The sequence below is a fragment of the Lichenostomus cassidix genome, chromosome 3 (genome assembly GCF_008360975.1).
Source record: "Lichenostomus cassidix isolate B80296 chromosome 3, HeHo_3.0, whole genome shotgun sequence".
NCBI classification, from domain to species: domain Eukaryota; kingdom Metazoa; phylum Chordata; class Aves; order Passeriformes; family Meliphagidae; genus Lichenostomus; species Lichenostomus cassidix.
Genome location: NC_139483.1, coordinates 84,331,408 through 84,349,832, shown reverse-complemented (window position 1 = coordinate 84,349,832; position 18,425 = coordinate 84,331,408). Strand labels below are relative to the sequence as shown.

Below are 18,425 nucleotides of genomic sequence, written 5' to 3'. Positions count from 1 at the left end.
AATGCCCTGATGATAGTTTTATAATGGAAAGTCTGAAACAACCTCAAGTACCACCTCGTTAATGTGATTCTTTAATACATAACCAGTCCAATTTGAAAATAAGAGTCAGTTATTAAGGAATACATTTGTAGAGTTAATATTGTTAACTTCTTCATTTAACTCTTCTCTTGGATTTGAATGACAGTTTTCTTTCAAATAAAATCTTCTGATGAGAAACCTAATGGTTCTCTTCTTTAATTTTGCTGTTCTGATTGTTTCTACAGCTGTCCCCCACTGTATTTATGTTTGACCCTCTTGAAGAGTCCTTGCAGGGAAATCGTTACGCAGATCAAAGTATAGTCCTGATATCCAAACTCTTCCAACTACATTAGCCTCTTCATAAATTGATTTGGAAGGGCATTGCACGGGAAATGGCTATCAGCATGGCTTATATTAGGAATGGAGCTAGTGCTCCAAATGTTGTTTGTCGTCTCTCTGAGTGTATGTAAACGCTTGCAGCCCTGTCAATTCCTTTAAAGTAGTTTGAGTCTTACTAGACACTGACAGTGTTGCCATGGAGTTGTACTTAGATTTCACAGCAAAGCTGAAACTGATTTCTAGATGATAGTTGAGTTAGAAAACAGGGAGAAAACCGGAATGAGTAAACAAAATTCCAAACTGACTATTATTAGATTTGATAACTATTTCTATTGCCTTGCTATATCCATTATAGATATAACACTGCTGTTGCTTGGGGGTTGGGGTTTTTTAGTGGAAAAACTATAATTAAGAATTCAAAATGGAGATTATTCTTTCAAGGAAAAGAATTTAAGTGCTATACTGCATTACTTTCATTTGTGTTAAAACAATGATGTCTTTTAATATGTGAATCTCCTCAATGGATCTATATTTAAATTGTGCCTGTATAGAGGATAAAAGTTCTGTTATTGCTTCATTAGCCTGTATCTAGCAGTTATGTTTCCCAAAGCATTTTTCAGCATTCTCTTCCTTTCCTTGTCACATTTGATCATTTTAGAATTTGCTCTGAAGACACCACAATGTCCTTATGTGTGAATTTCAGGATATAAGCTGGTACATTCAATAATCCCTGTTAAGAAACTTAATCAGAATCTAGCTGACAAATGTTACGATCAATACCACACAACTAATCCATAGTAGAACTGCATAATAAACAAAAGATTATGCTTTCTGAGCCAGTTAATGTCCTATGAACTCCTGCTTTACTTGGAATGTGTAATTAAAAGTTTTGTTATTGCTGTATTGTTGTCACTGTATGATGCTTTAACATATGAAAACAAATTTTATTTGATTTTGTGATTTCTCTTGCTAGTGGCTAGTATTCAGAAGCTTCCTGCTGCATCTGTTTTAACTGACATCAATTTCCCCATGAAAGGAAGAAAAGGAATGGTTGATTGGGCACGAAACTCAGAAGACAGGGTTGTCATTCCAAAAAATATCTTCACTCCTATGTCAACAGGTAAAAAAGCATATCAGCATGTGAATTTTTTATTAGCTTTAGCAAGGAAACTCTGAATTTGTCTCATGGGATCAGTTTATGATGTAGGAGTGGTTCCTTTATTCCTCTTCAAAAGGAATACAGTACCCTTAGTTTATCCTAGAGGGAAATAATGGGGCTTAATTTCAGCACCTTGAATAAAAAGTGCTGCACAAATCCTAGACATTATTTTCTACACCAAAGAGACAAAGAGGCTTTACTTAGTTATTTTGCACAGAATTTAATCTTTGTGGTTTGAGGTGAGCTGAACTGCAGCTCTGCTGAACCCCTTGAAGCTGCTGTGCTCCAGCAGACAGTCATTCCAACCTAACTCTTACTGAAGGAAGCTCAGCAGGCAAATTAGCCTAACTTCAGGTACAATTTAAATATCATTGCAGTGCAGATCTCTGACATTAGAGAATTTACTCACTAGGCCTTAAACTCTAAAGACATTCTTTGAGAGTGCTTAATTATAAAGGTAAATGAACTAGCATGGATCTCATTATATAATGATGGATTTTTTGAAAATGTGATTTTCAGTGGTTTAAATCTCTTGATATGTTCCTTACAGTGTTGTGTTTTTATGACAGACTTCCAGGATATAATTCAAAATTGTGATGGTTTATTTAAAACAAAACTTATTTTACAAAAATAAATGATATTCAGAGTTTTTATGCTGATGAAAGCTTGGAAAAGAGAGTTTTAAAATATTTTTCCTTACTCTTTTCAGAACTAGATGAATCAACTGTATTTGTACTTGGAGCAGTGCTATACAAAAATTTAGAACTCATTTTGCCCACTTTGAGGTAAGAAATTTCATAAATACAATGTGAATTGACCTATTTCAGGATCATAACTATACTATATATCAAGATAAAAGCAGACAGTCAAAACTGTTTGCATATTCATACTGCTGGATATTTTTTTTCATTACACTTATAATGTATATACATGTAGTCATCTTTTTTCATGCTTAGTTACTTATATTATAGAAATAGCCTTTTCTTCAAATTGGATTAATTTGTATTTTATGTAATGTATATTAAGCTTAATTACAGAAATGTTTGAGCAGAAGTATATGCAGTGATGTACATTAGTGCTCAGGCCACTTATACTTGTGCTTCAATCTACTGTTTGTCCAGTGTGTACAAATGATCTTGTAATGACATCATAACTTGATGTACTAAAGTTGTCTGCTCTGCTTCTACAGAAGTCTCTAGCAGTAGTTTTCCAAGTTTTTTTCAGTGCAAATTTTATTCAGAAGGGACAGCGGAGCTATAGAGAGGATCTGTTTTAGAAACAAGACGTTCGTATGCTGAGCAACTGAAGTATATCAGTTTTGAGGGCCATACACATGCAAAAATATATAGGAGGATCTCTTGTTTTACTTTTTCCTTTCCATACTAGACAAAAGACAATTTGGAAATAAATATTTCATCTCCTCTTTTCTAATTACCAGTTATGGTAATTTCGTGGTCCATGAATACTATCTTATTTTACATGATCCTGTGCACCATTGGTCTACTAATGCCCTTTTACGATAAAAGAAACACATGCAGATTATATCACAATAGGTGCTAATGAATTCACAATAATTAGAAAAGATAATAGTAAGGAAGCCACCAGATCACCTTTCCCCACTCTGTAGGGAACAAAACTTCAGTATTTGAAACAAAAAATAGAAAAGCAAAAGGTTTTTGCTGAAATTTATCTGAAAACAAAAAAAGGCTAATGCCGAAGAAGATTAAAATCTACTTCCTAGCAAAGTTTCAGTGCACTGCGCAATGAGTAGCTGCAATATTAGGGACAGAAATCTCTTGAGGTAAAGCACAATTTGAACAGGGATGTCCTGACAGGACACCTGGAAGCCTGAAAGTGCTGGCAGGAGCCATCTGTGCTTAAGGCATGGTATAAATGACAGCTATCCGCTTCTGAAATGTCACTAAGCACTTCCCATTTGTTGCACCAATTTCTGTAACAGCCAAGAAGGAAGAGATGTTTGTAAGAGATTATTTTTTAGCCCATACTCAAAGAACTAGTGACAAGTGGCTATTGGAGTTAGTTCTTTTTGGTAGACCTTAGAGAAATATCTTTCAGTCCTAGGAAAGCATCAATACAGCTATGTACTTTTTGGGCCTTTATATTTTAAACCACAGTCTATGATCATGCCTTTTCATCTTTCAGAGGTCAATAAGTTTAATTTAAAGAAAAAAATATGTAAACATTGACTTTTGTATATTTGTTTTTATGAAAAGTCTTTCAGGGCTCTTATTTCATTCATTAGAAAAGTGAGGTTTATATGCCTTACTAGATTTTCCCTAGAAAATATACCATACCTAGTAGTGGTAATAAGGGCAGAACAGGGACATAAAAGCATAGCACTGTAAACACTATGGATTATGAGTGCTTTTTGGTTCCCAAATTTTTTTGCTTTTGTCTGTTCTTCTTTCAGATGATTACTGATTTACACTGCAAATTTAACCACTTCTCTGTCCAGTTCAGTTCACAGATAGGTTTTGTGACTTACTTAAGCAAAATGATCTAATAATCTATGTATATCTATTCATAAATGAAGTCTTTAGAAATTCACATGTATCCTACTTTGTCTCTGAATTTGTTTGATATTATTTGAATCTAGTTCTCAGGTGCCTTTGAAACGGAAACAAACACTGTTACTTTCTCTTATGCATGTGAATGAGGAATAAAAGTAATTATTAATCTGCCATATAAAAATATGCTACATATTTCCAGGTACTGCTAGTCTTTTCTTTGGAATGTAGTCCCTTGTATTTCCTTAATGAAATACATTTCTTTATCATGAAGCTATACTGAAACTTTTAAGCTTACATCTCTTACCTCATCAGGAAGTGTATCATGCCGTATTTCTTTGCCCATGGCAGTCATATTCAAAATATGATCTCATGGCCTTAAAACAGTACATCAAAGAAGTCACAATTTCAAACTGTTTTCATAGAATTATAGTATCATTGAAAGGTTTCGGTTGGAAGGGGGCTCCAAAGATCATAAAATTCTAACTCCCTGCCATAGGCAGGGACAATTTCCACTAGAGACCACACTGCTCAGGGCCACTTCCAACCCTGGTGGATGGTCTGACCCTGAACACTTGTAATGACAGGACATCCACAGCTTCTCTGAGCAGCCTGTTCCAGCGTCTCAACATCCTTGTTATAAAAAATGTCTTCCTTATGTTTAATCTAAATCTATCTTGTTTCAGTTTAAAACCTTTGTGCCTTGCCCTATCACTGCAGATATTGGTAAAAAAAGCCAGAAAACCCTCTGAACCTTTCTTCATAAGAGAGATATTCCAGCCCTCTGATCATTTTCACGGCACTGCCCTGGACCTGCTCTAACAGTTTCATACCTTTCTTGTGCTGGGAATTCCACAGCTGGACACAGCACTCAGTGGTGTCTCACCAGAGCAGAGTAGAGGGGCAGAATCATCTCCTCCACCCTGCTGGCCACACGTCTTTTGATGCAGCCCAGGATACAACTGATTTTCTGGGCTGCAAGCACACGTTGCCAGCTCATGTTCAATATTTCATCCACCAGTATCCTCCAGTATTTCTTGACAGTCTGCTCTCAATTCCTCTGTCTTCCAGACTGTATTGATACTGGGGATTTCTTCAACCCAGGTGCAGGACCTTTCAGTCAGCTTTGTTGAACTTCATGAGTTTTGCATGCACCTGGCTCTCAAGCCCATGAAGGTCCCCCTGGGTGGCATCACTTGCCTCCAGCAAGAGACACTATGACACAATGACACTGTGGTGTCATTTGAAAACTTGCTGAAGGTGCCCTTGATCCCTTTGTTGATGTCATTGATGAAGATACTAAATACTATTGAATGTATTTTGACACATTCAGCTATTTTAATGTTCTCTCAGATAGAATTTCAGCAAAACATTTGATACTGTGTCCCATTACATTCTCCTGGAGAAGCTGGCAGCCCATGGCTTGGACAGATACTCTCTTCACTAGGTAATAAACCGGCTTGGATGGCCAGGCCCCGAGCCTGGTGGTGAATGGTACTACATCAGGCTGGTGAACAGTCACTTGTAGGGTTCCTCAGGGGCCAACCCTGTTTAATGTCCTCACTGATGATCTGGATGAGGGGATCAAGTGCACCCTCAGTAAGTTCACAGACAATACTAAGTTGAACGGGAGTTTTGATCTGCTGAAGGGCAGGAAAACTCTGCAGAGGGATCTGGACAGACAGGACCCATGGGCAGAGGCCAATTGTATGAGGTTCAACAAGGTAAAGTGCTGGGTCCTGCACTTGGGCCATAACAACCTCATGCTGCACTAAAGGCTGGGAGAAGAGTGGCTGGAAAGCTGCCTGGTGGAAAAGGACTTCTTAGTGTTGGTCAACAACAGGCTGAACATGAGCCGTCAGTGTGCCCAGGTGGCCAAGAAGGCCAATGGCATCCTGGCCTGTATCAGCAATAGTGTGGCCAGCAGGACCAGGGCAGTGATTGTCTACTTGTATTTGGACTTGCTCCCTGATGAGGCCACACCTCAAATCCTGTGTCCAGTTCTGGGCCACTCACTGCAAGAAGGATATTCAGATGCTGGATAATGTCCAGAGAAGGACAACAGAGCTGATGAAGGGTCTGAAGCACAAGTCCTGTGAAGAGAGGCTGAGGGAGCTGGGAATGTTTAGCCTGGAGAAAAGGAGGCTCATGGGTGACCTTTTCTCTCTGTATAAGTTCCTGAGAGGAGAGTGTAGACCCCTGGGGATCAGCCTTTTCTCTAGGCAACCAACAACAGGACAAGAGGAAATGGCCTCAAGCTCTGCCAGGGGAGGTTCAGGTTGAACATCAGGAAGAATTTCTTCACTGAAGGGGTGATTTAGCACTGGAGTGGGCTGCCCAGGGAGCTGGTGGAACCCCCATCCCTGGAGGTGCTCAAGAAATGACTGGATGTTGCACTTAGTGCTGTGGTATAGTTGGCAAGGTGGTGATCAATGAAAGGTTGGACTTAATGATCTTAGGCATCTTTTCCAGCCTAGGTGATTTTATGATTCTGTAATTTGAAATTGGAAAAAAGCTGCAACTGTGGTTAGGGCTGAATTTGTTGAGTGAATTTATATACTCTGAAAATTTTAACTGACATGTAGGTTTTAAAGCAATCTTTATTATGGTCTGTTTTATCATTTTACACTTGTTTGGGTAAATGAATGAAGGTTTCTGTACATTCCACTGCCTTTGGAAAATGTTTATTCTTGTTTGCTTGCATCTTGTTTGCTTTCAATGAAAAAATGTCATCTTACATGTGTTTATATTAATTACTCTAAGAATTAGTCTTGCTTAACTGTAATAAATATTACTGGTTATGTAATAACCATATTAGTGCTGAACATAATGAAGTGCTTCACTGCATTTCTGTTGTCTATGGAGCAAGCACTGTAAGATGTGAAGAAACATAACATCATCTATTTTTTAGGATGCCTAGAAGTGCACAACGCAGTGCATAATTAAAAAAATATTCTGGATAAGTATCTTGTCTGATGCTTTTCTAAGTAAAATGACAGTTAAATATATATCAATGGTGGAAATAAAGATGATAAAAAATTAAAGCAATTTAAAATAAGTAAAATGATCTCATGGTTGAGTTCGAAGGCCACATCATTTATACCTTGACAATCTGATAATAAAGGTGATTTCGATCAACTGCAGTTAGATATCTAGAAAGCTTTACCGGTTCCCTTGTGATTTCAGTTCCTGGCTTTGCAGGAGTTAGAGTGGGAATAAAGAAAATATTTGATTGTAGTTTCCAGAATAATAAAGGTGACATGTGTTCCAATACATTCCTTAATTTTATCACTAGAAGGTATGCAAACTTTTGCAACATCACAATGAAATTATTTTTTAAAAAATAAACAAACAAACAAACAAACAAAAATCTCAGTATATCTCTAGGGAAAGTCTTCCAAAGTACCTAAACACAGAATCCCCATCTGGTACGTCACAGGTGTTCTGTGAGTAAAATGATGATTTCATTATCTAGGACAGCCTATACAATATATTTCACAAAATCCAAAATTAGCTGCATTTTACCACGTGTTTGATTTTTCTTGGTTTTACTAGCATAGAGTCTATTAAAGGTAATTAAACTCAGTATGAGATGGGAACTTGCAACTGCACTAATATAGAAGTTTTTGGATTTGTATTTAATCCGACCACTACATGTATATTCCGAGAATTTTGCCATCAGTGTTTAAACAAGATTTTAGGGAAACAGAGAGAAAATATTCTTCCTTATAAACATAGAATAACTCTTTTGTTCCCATGCACAAGTAAATAAACTTCATCTGATTATATTTCCTAATATACTTTGCTGCATTGCACTGTTCTTGTAATGTCTTATGGATTTTTTAATAGCAGATATTGAAATATAGAATGTTTTCAGAACTCTAGACTGAGTATTATTTCCAAAGCTCTTGCACCCCTGAGCACACTTATGCTATTGCTAGGTTCACAGAAAATTGATTCTCAGTATAATACTCATCTAAAAGCTATTATATATAATTTCTCTCCTGAGCACTCTGAAGGAATACATTGCATATTGCCATAATGTAAAATAGTTTTTAACTTTTCCTTTAAAAAATAAGAAAATATAAAGAATCAATGATTTTGCTGTATCAAGCTTTTATTCACATAAACAGCCACCATTAATTTCCTGCTAAAATTTTCTTCACTGAATATTCTCTTTCCCCATTTGAAACATCATTCCTAACTCTGACCTTCAGGTGCCATACAACCAAAAAGGCCCTTAAATTTCCTCAGGTCCTCCGAAAGATGGAGTACCTCAGTCAGGCATTTATTTCATTATATTACAGCTTTAGCATCCATAATTTTTCTGTAATGTATACAGCTTTTACACATCTATAACTTCGATCATGCTGTCTTGAGAAAGCAACATCACTTATTCATAAGCTCATTCTTCTTGAGTAACATGGATTCTTTCTAAAAAGAAAAGAAAACATGAATTTCATATCACATAGGATCAATATGATTTTCCCTATATAAAAGAATACCCTCAAAATTTATACCCTGGTAGGAAAACAGCTTAAAAAAATAACTCTATTTTATTAATATCATTGTCAACTCAGATCAGAAAAAAGCTCTAGGAAAGCAGTTTTGAAAGCATTTATTGAGCTTTTACTCAATCAAACTTTGCTATCTTGAATCTTCAAGGATTTATTCCACCATAGTTTCCAAGAAATTTAATTTTTTAAAATAATTTATTTCTAAACTTAGCCTTGATGAGCATCTTTCTGGACAGTCAGCAGAGCACCATCCTGTACAATTTCATTTCTCATTAATGTTGAATTTTAGATTATTTTTGATGAAGGAGAAGGAGTTAATGTTGAAGTCACTCTCCACCACAAAAACCTTTAAGATAATGCACTTTCCCAGGAAGAATGAGATAGATCATTCCCATTGTATATCATTCGCAACATGAGAGGGACTGAAACTGAAATGTCCGAGGACATTGTGTAAAAGCTGATTACTTAAATTCCCAGATAAGTGGTCTTAGAGCTAGGCTGTTGTTTAAAGAATGTATCTTCAATAGAGATAGCAATGGCACTGCACCAGTGGTTTTGAGATTTTTTGAAATTTTTGAAATTATTTTGACTACAAAGCTTTGAACTTTAATTCAGGGGCATCTTAATATGCTGTGTGAGTTTAGAATATACTCTAGAATATACTTGCCAGATTATATTCTTCCAGGGGCTGTCCAAGCAGTAAAATATGAAATATGCAAGTAGGCACTCAACCCAGACAGGACAGCGATGAGGGATGCAGTTTGCATTTCACAGCAGTATAGGCAGTTATATTTATTTTCCTGTGAAACAGTCTGCTAGGGGCTCTTGAGAATGTAAGTGGATTGGTCGAGTTTTAATGAGACTGAGGTAGGAATGGATGTACTGGCATTACAAACTAGGCACTTAGATGTTCTTTTAGATCTCACACTAGAACCAGCAGAACTGCACCAAAATGAGATACAGCAAGGAAAAATTTCTCAATCAGAAAGACTGACTATAAAAGAGCACTGAAGTAGCAGTATTTACATTAGTTGGTATGAATTTCCAAAACTGACATAATCTCTTAATAGATGCACCATTTCCACTTGCCGTCATGTGTTAGAGAAATCAGATTTTTTTTTTTCAGAGGTTTTTTTTTTGTTTCTGGGGTTTTCGTTTTATTTTGGTTTTTTATAACTATACTTTGCTTGGGAAGAATTCTAGATATTCAGCTACTGTAATTCTACAGAATATGCTGAAAGTTTGCTAAACATTAAATGTTAGCCTGATAAATATGTTTTTGTCAATAAGTGACTTTAAAGTGTAACCAAAGGGAAGAAATACAAATTAAATAAAATAGAAAGTCGGTTCCATTATATTTCCATTATGTGATTTGGCTGAATAAAACTGGAGTAGAACTCATACTTTGCCCCAGAAGAACAATTTCATTCCTTGTGCTGAATGAAGTGCTTGCTGAGCTAAGTTTCTATTACTGTAGCCATGGCAATTCCTGTTTCAATGATCCAGCAAAATGGAATCCTCTCCTAAATGCAAACTCCATGGAGAAAATAAGCAATTAAACAACAACAACGAAAATATTTATGCTGTCTGTTGTAGTTTCATGTGAAATGCCAAGTTTCTTCTTCGATAACATCCACCTGTGAATATGTCTTCCTGTGAGGTGTGGAAAGCAGTGTTACATACAAAGCAAATAACATAACGATCACCAGAAACAGGCTGATAACTGATGGTTGTTCTAAACCTGACGGAGCCCTAAGAAGCAAGGATCTCAGACACAAATATTGTGTCAACATGTATATATGCCTGTACTAGCATAATCTTGGCATTACTAGATCTGTCCTAGAAAGGTTGCTATGATATATAGTGATCCACATTTTACATGAAAAGACAAATTGATGACGAATTAGGAAAATTGACAGAAAGTTATTATTTTGCATAACTTGATACAATAACGTAAGACTGAACCTAATCGTACAAACGAGAAAAAATGCATTGGTTTTGGCAGGATTTTAGTCAGGGCACAACTGTGGTTTAAATTAGAAAAAGTATTTAGCTCATGAAGTTGCCCACTCATACACCAAATACAATGGTTTTTTTGGAATCAGAAGCACGTATGTTTTTTCATGAACACAGAATGAACAGAAGTGTCCAGTTTCTCCTTGCACTCATCTATCTTAACAATTTTACAGTTAACAGTCAGAAAAAGCCCCAAAACAGCACTTTGGAAGAAAAATTACTGTCTTTTATAAAACATATCTAGTGGGTCTGTGTTGAAAGAGATAGATGACATACACTCAAACATACATAGAATGTTTGTATCATCAATACATTCTTCTAATTAATGAATTGTACTTAAAGGAATTGCGCATCTGCACCCTTGACGCTTTTCAATCTTCAATGTGTTGAGTACAGTTAGAAATAAGTGTTTTCACAACATTCAGATCATTTTCTCCCTTAATATTTGTCAGCTGAAGTCACAGAAAATACCCCATGAAATCTTTAAATGTAACATTAGATGTCTCATTTAACCTTAAAAAACCCTCAAATTTTCAATTTTTGCATTTTTTACAGGAATTTTACAGTTGTTAATTCAAAAATCATTGTTGTTACTATACGACCTGAGCCTAAAACTACGGATTCTTTCCTGGAGATAGAGCTGGCCCATCTGTCTAATGTAAGTACAAGCATAGTAAATATTCTTTTACAAAAGTATTTGCCAGATTACATGAGAGAAAAGAAGTAGTGTTGTTTTAAATATCAGGTAATAAAATGGAGTTTACCTTCTAAAATTTAAGCCCAGGAATAATGTAACAATCTTTGAAAGGAATGTATACTTGTTTCATGCATGTGTATAAGCAAAAAAGTATTAATTGTTTTGTGAATGTTGAGGGTTTCTGTTAAACAGCAATTTCTACAGAAGAGTTTCCATTGAGTACTTTCATGATTACAAATCACAGTGTAGCATTGTATTGACTGCTTAACTTTTTGCTCCCTGCATTGGTCATAATGCAGCACAGTTCTTCAGGCCTTTTCTTTTTTTATTTCATTACTTTATATAAGCCAATTTTTACTTAACATGTTGTAGCAGACTACAAAAATGCTCTGGTTCCAATTTATTTTACAGTCTTTATAAATGTTGGAGTTTTTTGTGTAATCATTTAAATTCTGTATTTTTCAGGCTTTAATCTCACATTAAAATTTTTTTGAATCTGAAAAAAAGGCTTTATTTCCAAATATATGAAAAAATATTAAGATTTTTTTCTTTGTGTTTTCAGCAGTCTCCCAACACTCACAGGGAGAATAAAATACGTATTTTGTGGAAATTTTTTTATTATATACAGTATTGGGAAAATAATGTTAAATAAGCATTTGTGTGAAGGCACAACATACAAACTATCACTGTTTATGTTATTAAGAGCTAGAGTTTGCTTTGAATAAAGTCATAAAGAATCAATTGAAAGAGACAGTTATTCGAGCTTTTGAAAATAGTGGTGTTATGCAAAAATCTTTAGAGCTGTAATGTTTAAGTTATACACAGTTTTTCAAGTGGTCATATAGATACAATTCAGCTAGAGAAGTTCCAGATATTTTAGTCAGTAGCAAAATTGAATTAGTGTGTCTGGGAAAAAGTATGAAGAAAACTTTTTGAACTCCAGATCTTTAATTTACATTTTACTCAAGGTTTAGAAAAAACTCTTTTGCCATCAATGGTCATTATGACCTGTCATTCAGTTCCCAGAAAAATGCCAATGCCAAGAGCATCTCAGTGAAATTTTGGCACAAAAAAAGGAGCAGAAGAACATAAACTGAGCTGACTCCTTACCTTTCAATAACATTAAAAGTGTATTTATGACGAATTGTGGCAATTTGGGGTTTTATGGTTCTCTGTTTCTGTTTACTTTTAAGATGTTTTAGGACATGTAGATTTAATTTTCTGTTTTATTTTCTTTCAAACTTAAGTTACATCATATATATTAGGAGAAAATGTCAGTCTGCAACATAACTTTTGTTCCTCTCAGATATTTCAATAAAAACATTACAAAGTATTTGCTGAAGTGAACACAAATTAATCCTACATATCAGGGAAAAAAACAATCACCTTTGAAATAGAATACTTGTTTTGATCTTACTAAGATCATTATTAGAAAAAATTTATGGTAATTTTCAATGCTAGATTTTATAATCTGCTAACAATGTTTGGGGGCTACTAACACAAATTGAAAATATGACATTTGTATTTTGAAATTGAAATCACTACCTGCAAAAGTAGCAGTGAGGTGGCACATGGGGTAGTAAGAAAAAAATTCTTATTAATTTGGCCACAGGCAAGAAAAGAAATTTAAAAATTATTTAAGAAAATAATACTAGTAAGCAATGTATAAGCACTGAAAATATTTGTCAGCCAAACACAATCTAATAAAGCAAGCACAACAGAGGCAAGACTAGTCTAGACTAATAAAAGTTTGAACTGATATCCCCAGAAGATTAAATTCTACAATTTTCTTAGAGAGAGATATTTTTTTTTTAAATCTCTCCCTGTTCTTAATTTAAAGAGCAAGTTTTTGCCAAGTTTGAAAAGCTTGGAAATTAAACTTCATTGTTATGAAAGATCAGAATAGAGGCACTGATGATCACCTTGCTTTGGCAACCTTTCAGTAACAGAACATTAATTAATATTGTATGAGCTCATAACTTGACAAAGCAAAAAGGTAATAACCTTGCCAATACATATCAGAGCATTTCTTTTTTTTGGGGTTCAGTTTTTCTCCATAACATAATCCAACAAGAGAAGCATCAAATGCTTGGATCAATTTTTCAGCCCTTAAACTTACATACATACTATATTTTTGTAGGATCTCAATCCACCTGAATATACAAGCTGGATTGGCAGACACAATAATATATAGCTTTAGAAAATCTGTGAATACAAATCAGTTATTTAATTTCAATATATTTAAATATTTGGTGATTTGTGTTCAAGACATAGCCTTCATAATGGAACTTTGGTTTAAAGAAATAAGGCATAGATGCATAGAAATAATATTCTGTTGAGTATTCCTTTACACTGAATCAAATTCTAATCTTCTTTGCTAAAATTTTCTCAGCTGAAAATAAGAATTCATTCAATTATAATATATTACCATAGAATGAGCTTTATGTCCATGCAGCAAGATAAAAATATTGTTAATATATCTTTAATATTTGAACATTATTAATGGTATACAGATTAAGCATCGTCAGTTAAATAGACTCATTATAAAATAGAAAATAAAGTACATTCTCTTTCATCTGATTTTTTAAATGTCTGTGTTATGTTTGTTCCTTTCAAACCTTTGTTCTTGCAAATGCTGTTCATTTATTCAGAACAGCTTGTTTGCAAATTGATTTAATGATTTTTTAAGTATTTTTTAGAGCATGCCTACTAATATATAGGAGTATATCCACATGTTTCTTCTTCTACGTTCTTAACTACTGCAAAAAATTAAGTAGATGGATAAAAGACCATGAAAAAAGATGGGCAAATGGATAATTTAAAAAGAGTTAATATGGCTAATTAAAATCAGGCTTAAAATACCAATTTATCCAAAAATTATAATAATTTCTTCATTTTATATCAAAACTGTCCAGTTTATTAATAAAACTGGAGGATTGTCTTTTGGAGGAAGTACAAGCTACAGTTACATGTACTGTTAGAAATATATTGCATGGTGTTTGGATTTGTAGATAGATACAAATATAAAAGAGTGCTGACCAAAGTGGAATATGGGTTGCAATGCATCATTTGGTTTCAATACATCAGTTGGTCAGAACATCGTGCTAACAACAAATAACACCAAGGTTGTAGATTCAATCCCCATATAGCCATTCACTTAAGAAATGGACTTGATGATCCTTGTGGATTCCTTTTGACTCAGAATGTTCTGTGATCTGTGATTTAGAGAACATGATACTTGGTCTTATAAACTGTGAACATGAAGGTGAATATGGACACATTTTTCTAGTACTTTGATTAAAGAGACACCAAAGGAATCTTTTTTAAAAATATACAACTCAAACAAAATCCTATTTGCTCTAGAGAGAATACGAACTCTCACCTTCTGACAGCACAGAAGTTTACTCCAGGGCCACTAGAATAATGAGCCAGCAGTAGCATAGGACATGAAGCTTTCATTGAGACTGAAAACCCTGGCTACAAAACACAGCTGGCACTGTGCTGGCTAGCTGTCAAAGTTGCCAATCACATCTCGAAAGTTCAGTTTTATATGCCAGACAGAGATACATATACATACACATTCACACACATATGCCCATTTTTGAGATATCAATGCACTGTAGTATATAAATCAATGCTACAGCAATTGTAAACACTAATGAGCACAGTCGCTGCTTCCTTAGCTGCAGCTGAGTAATTAGCCGGTAAGAGCACTGCCCTCACAGAGAGCCATGGCTGTTGGAAGCCACTCTACAACAGCACTGTGATGTTGCCAAGAAGTAGTTCAGAAAGGCTGTGAAAAAGGGAGTAGCATATTAAAGGCAAAGAAGCAAATACAGAAACAAGCTCTTTGTGGTCTCTGCAGTGCTTGAAGGGTATTTGATCAGGTATCAAAAGAGGAAGAAGTTCTGAAAGGGTGCTGTGCCCTTGCAAGCTGTGACTTCTGGGGGAACAAACCCTCACACAAGACTTTCTTAAAGAACAGGAGTAATTTTTATCCTTTCTTTCCATGTTTCTGCTTAATCTCTCATTAGTGACTGCAATGGCCAAATATACGCTTTCTTTTCATTTGAATACATTTCAAAGAGAGCAAAGTGTGTGATCTGACAGCAATTTTATCGTGTTTAAGTTTTCTACAAAGTCTTTTCTTTCCCTCTATTTTGTTGATTTCTTTATAATGGACTGCTGAAAGTGTTTTTGTATTCATTCTGTTTGCACTGTGGGAATAGCAAGCAGAAACTGTATGATGTCCACTGCTAGGAAAGACAGGTCTTAGATCTGAGAGATGCAAAGCCTTGTTATGATGCAGCTACAGAAGTACCTTTTTAATATGCATATATCAGATTTCAAGTAGAACTTCTTCACCCAGACTTAATGATACAAATTAATACTCTTTATAAAATTACATTTTAAAGAAAAGTTAATTCTGCACTGACATTCTTTTGTTCTTGATTCTTATCCTTCTATATTTTCATCCATCAATGTATCTGATAGCTCTTGGCTAGTGATGCAGGACCTTGTCTCTGAATCTCAACTGGCCAGTTATCCACTACTTTGTCCTCTTCCCCTTCCTCTTCTTTATACTATAAATACTTCAGGGGATGGAGCATCCTTTATTTATGTTTGTACAGTGCTATGTAAATATAAAGTGCCATAAGTATATGTTGGTTTTAAATATTTATGCCCATAAAATCAAATGCAGTCAGCAAAATACTGAAGTAGAGGTTCAAAATTTCCCTAAATGTCTCTCTCACAAGCATCTCCAGAAGGATCTTTTTTTATCTTTGATAAAGAGGTAGATGGAATAATTTAAATATTTAAAGATTTTTACTTTACAGGTTCCTATGTTTTTTCTATAAATAAAACACTTTTGAGGATAAAATATTAAGGAGTGCTTTGTTTATATGAAAGTACCTTTATATCTACTGCAATATACTGTTCACTAGCATTGACATTCATAAATAGTGAATTCCATCTGCTTCTTCAACTCACTTGTGATTTTTCAAAAATGTGGTTTTATCCTATATTTTATCTAATTTGTTTATGACTCCTGGGAATATCTAATGCTTATGATGAACAGGAATATAGTTAAGTAGTTTTAAGTACTTCTAAGTCAATCAGAGTGAACTTAAATTTTGTCTCAACACTTCCTCGGCAGTAAAATAAACATGAGGAATAATATAGATTTTTCAATTTCCCAAAATGTTCTCCATAGTTCAGTGATTTTTAATAAAATTCTAGATTCTCATTCTGTTTTAAAGCAAATCAAAAATCTTCCTCTGACTTTGAAGAGATCGTAGATGGTATTGTAAAGCTTAACCACAAGCAACAATAACAAAAAAACTTGGAGGAAAAAACTCTGCTGATTTAGGACCTAATTGACTAATCCTTTGGGCATTGAGTGTGGGGCCTCTGAATCTGAAATCCCAATCTCTAGACATTTTGCCCAACATATGCTTACAATTTAAAGGCATTAGTGGTTTGACACCCAGGTTCCTAAGGAGTCTAAAGTTCTTCTAAACACACCAGAAATGTTCGGTCATGTTGCTTAATCTATTAACTATTACCTCATATTTTACTTCCGCTAGGATATAACAAATAGAAAACTTTATGCTTACCTTATGTAAGCAGGGAATGCACAAATACTCTGCTCTGAGATTCAAGTACTTTCTAAATACCCCGTAAGAATTAACCTTAAGCTTTTGCTATTTCAGTGGCATCAATTCGTCTGAGCATGAGGATGATCTTGTAGGAGAAGACCCAAATAAATTTTTAGGTAAAGCACAACAAATATTTTTGCATACTGGTAACTAATAGGTCTGTTTGTTTTCTTCTTAGGGCACATTGAATCCCTACTGTGTGCTGTGGGATGATTCAAGAATGTAAGTGACAGATGTTTGTTTCTATTGCTGTAGCTCAAATACTGCAAAGTACCAAATGAAATTTAAGTACTTGGTCAGATAATGGTTGTTACAAGGGCAGAGAAAGTGAACCTTTGCCTGAGTGGAAGGACTAGATTCTCCAGTCACTTGGCTTCCTTTCTGCAGATATATAAACTGAAATACTACAATATCTCAGCAGAAAGAGATTTTTCACATAGTAATGTTAGTTAATCTGCTTTTTCGAGATTAAAATGAGAATGGCTAAGAACTGTAGTTCCTTCATGGTAGTTGCTGGGCAACAAGCAAGTGGGTAACTGATGAGACAAATAATTAAGGAAGACTCCCATTTCTGTTACTGCAGGAAGAAATACAATTTTCAAGTGTGATCCCCACAGCAATCTTAATTTTAGTTGGTTCAAATTTTCATTTACATTTATTAAAATAATAGCTGTATACTAAGCAGTGAAATCTTACTGTTAGTCTTCTTTTACATTTTTCGCTGTGTCTCTTCTATAACAAAAAAAAAAAGTTGCTGTAAGGAAGCAAATGGGTTAAATCAGGTGTGGTTTAAAGTGAATCCCAAGTTTGTGGAGTTGTAATTTACTGCATTAATCTTTCACAGTAAATCTCCCATTAAAGTCAAACTGAAATTTGCATTGATGCAGATTAAGTGTTTCAAGAAGGATCCCTATATGTTTGCCATATTATTTTTTTTTAAAGATGATGCTGTACTTTTTCCCCAGGTATATTATATATGTCTTATAATACAGACTCATCTACAGTGTTAGAACTTGCATGCCTGTGATTTTGTGAGTGTTTTTATCCTGGAGCTTGGATTTACATCTGCACACAGATGGCAGAGAAATAACATTATAGTATAGAAATGAGAAACTTTGGACATTATACTAGAAACCATTCCAAATACAAGTAGTACCATTGTCTGTGCCTCTGCAAAAGAATCATAATACCATTATTTGCCAGTAACACCACAGTGTTTGATTTCCATGAAATCTGTGGAATGAAGTACATGAAAAACATGATATTATTCATTATTAGGAGCACACGGGATGCAAAAGATTTGGCACATGTTCTTTGGTTTCTCTTCACTATGCTTTGCTTATACAGGAATGGTACAGTGCTTTGTTTATAATTTTTAATATGTGTTACTTTAAGCACTGTGTATTTAGAGCGCATTTCTAAAAACATGATTTCACCATTCCAGTCCAGAATATCAAAAGCGTATTTGCATGGAATTAGACTGCTAAAAAA

At 34.7% G+C, this 18,425-nt stretch overlaps 1 protein-coding gene and 1 long non-coding RNA gene across 11 annotated transcripts in view; one reads left to right on the top strand and one right to left on the bottom strand.

Annotated features, from left to right (window-relative positions):
* The window catches only part of ADGRB3 (adhesion G protein-coupled receptor B3), a 451,307-nt gene that overhangs the window by 257,686 nt on the left and 175,196 nt on the right, over window positions 1-18,425 (top strand). For all 10 annotated transcript variants that reach the window (XR_014851052.1, XM_085056561.1, XM_085056566.1 and 7 more), the window contains 4 exons: window positions 1,331-1,477; window positions 2,226-2,301; window positions 11,133-11,235; window positions 17,113-17,156. Coding sequence is in view for 9 of the 10 variants with exons in the window: in XM_085056561.1 (XP_084912687.1) it covers window positions 1,331-1,477; window positions 2,226-2,301; window positions 11,133-11,235; window positions 17,113-17,156 (370 nt within the window). In the remaining variant the exon portion in view is untranslated. The remainder of the gene's footprint in view (window positions 1-1,330; window positions 1,478-2,225; window positions 2,302-11,132; window positions 11,236-17,112; window positions 17,157-18,425) is intronic.
* LOC146440144 (uncharacterized) lies at window positions 1,327-5,212 on the bottom strand. The gene is made up of 3 exons (XR_014851055.1): window positions 4,878-5,212; window positions 4,352-4,421; window positions 1,327-1,465 (listed from the first exon to the last, which is right to left on the bottom strand). It is a non-coding gene; the product is annotated as an uncharacterized LOC146440144 (long non-coding RNA).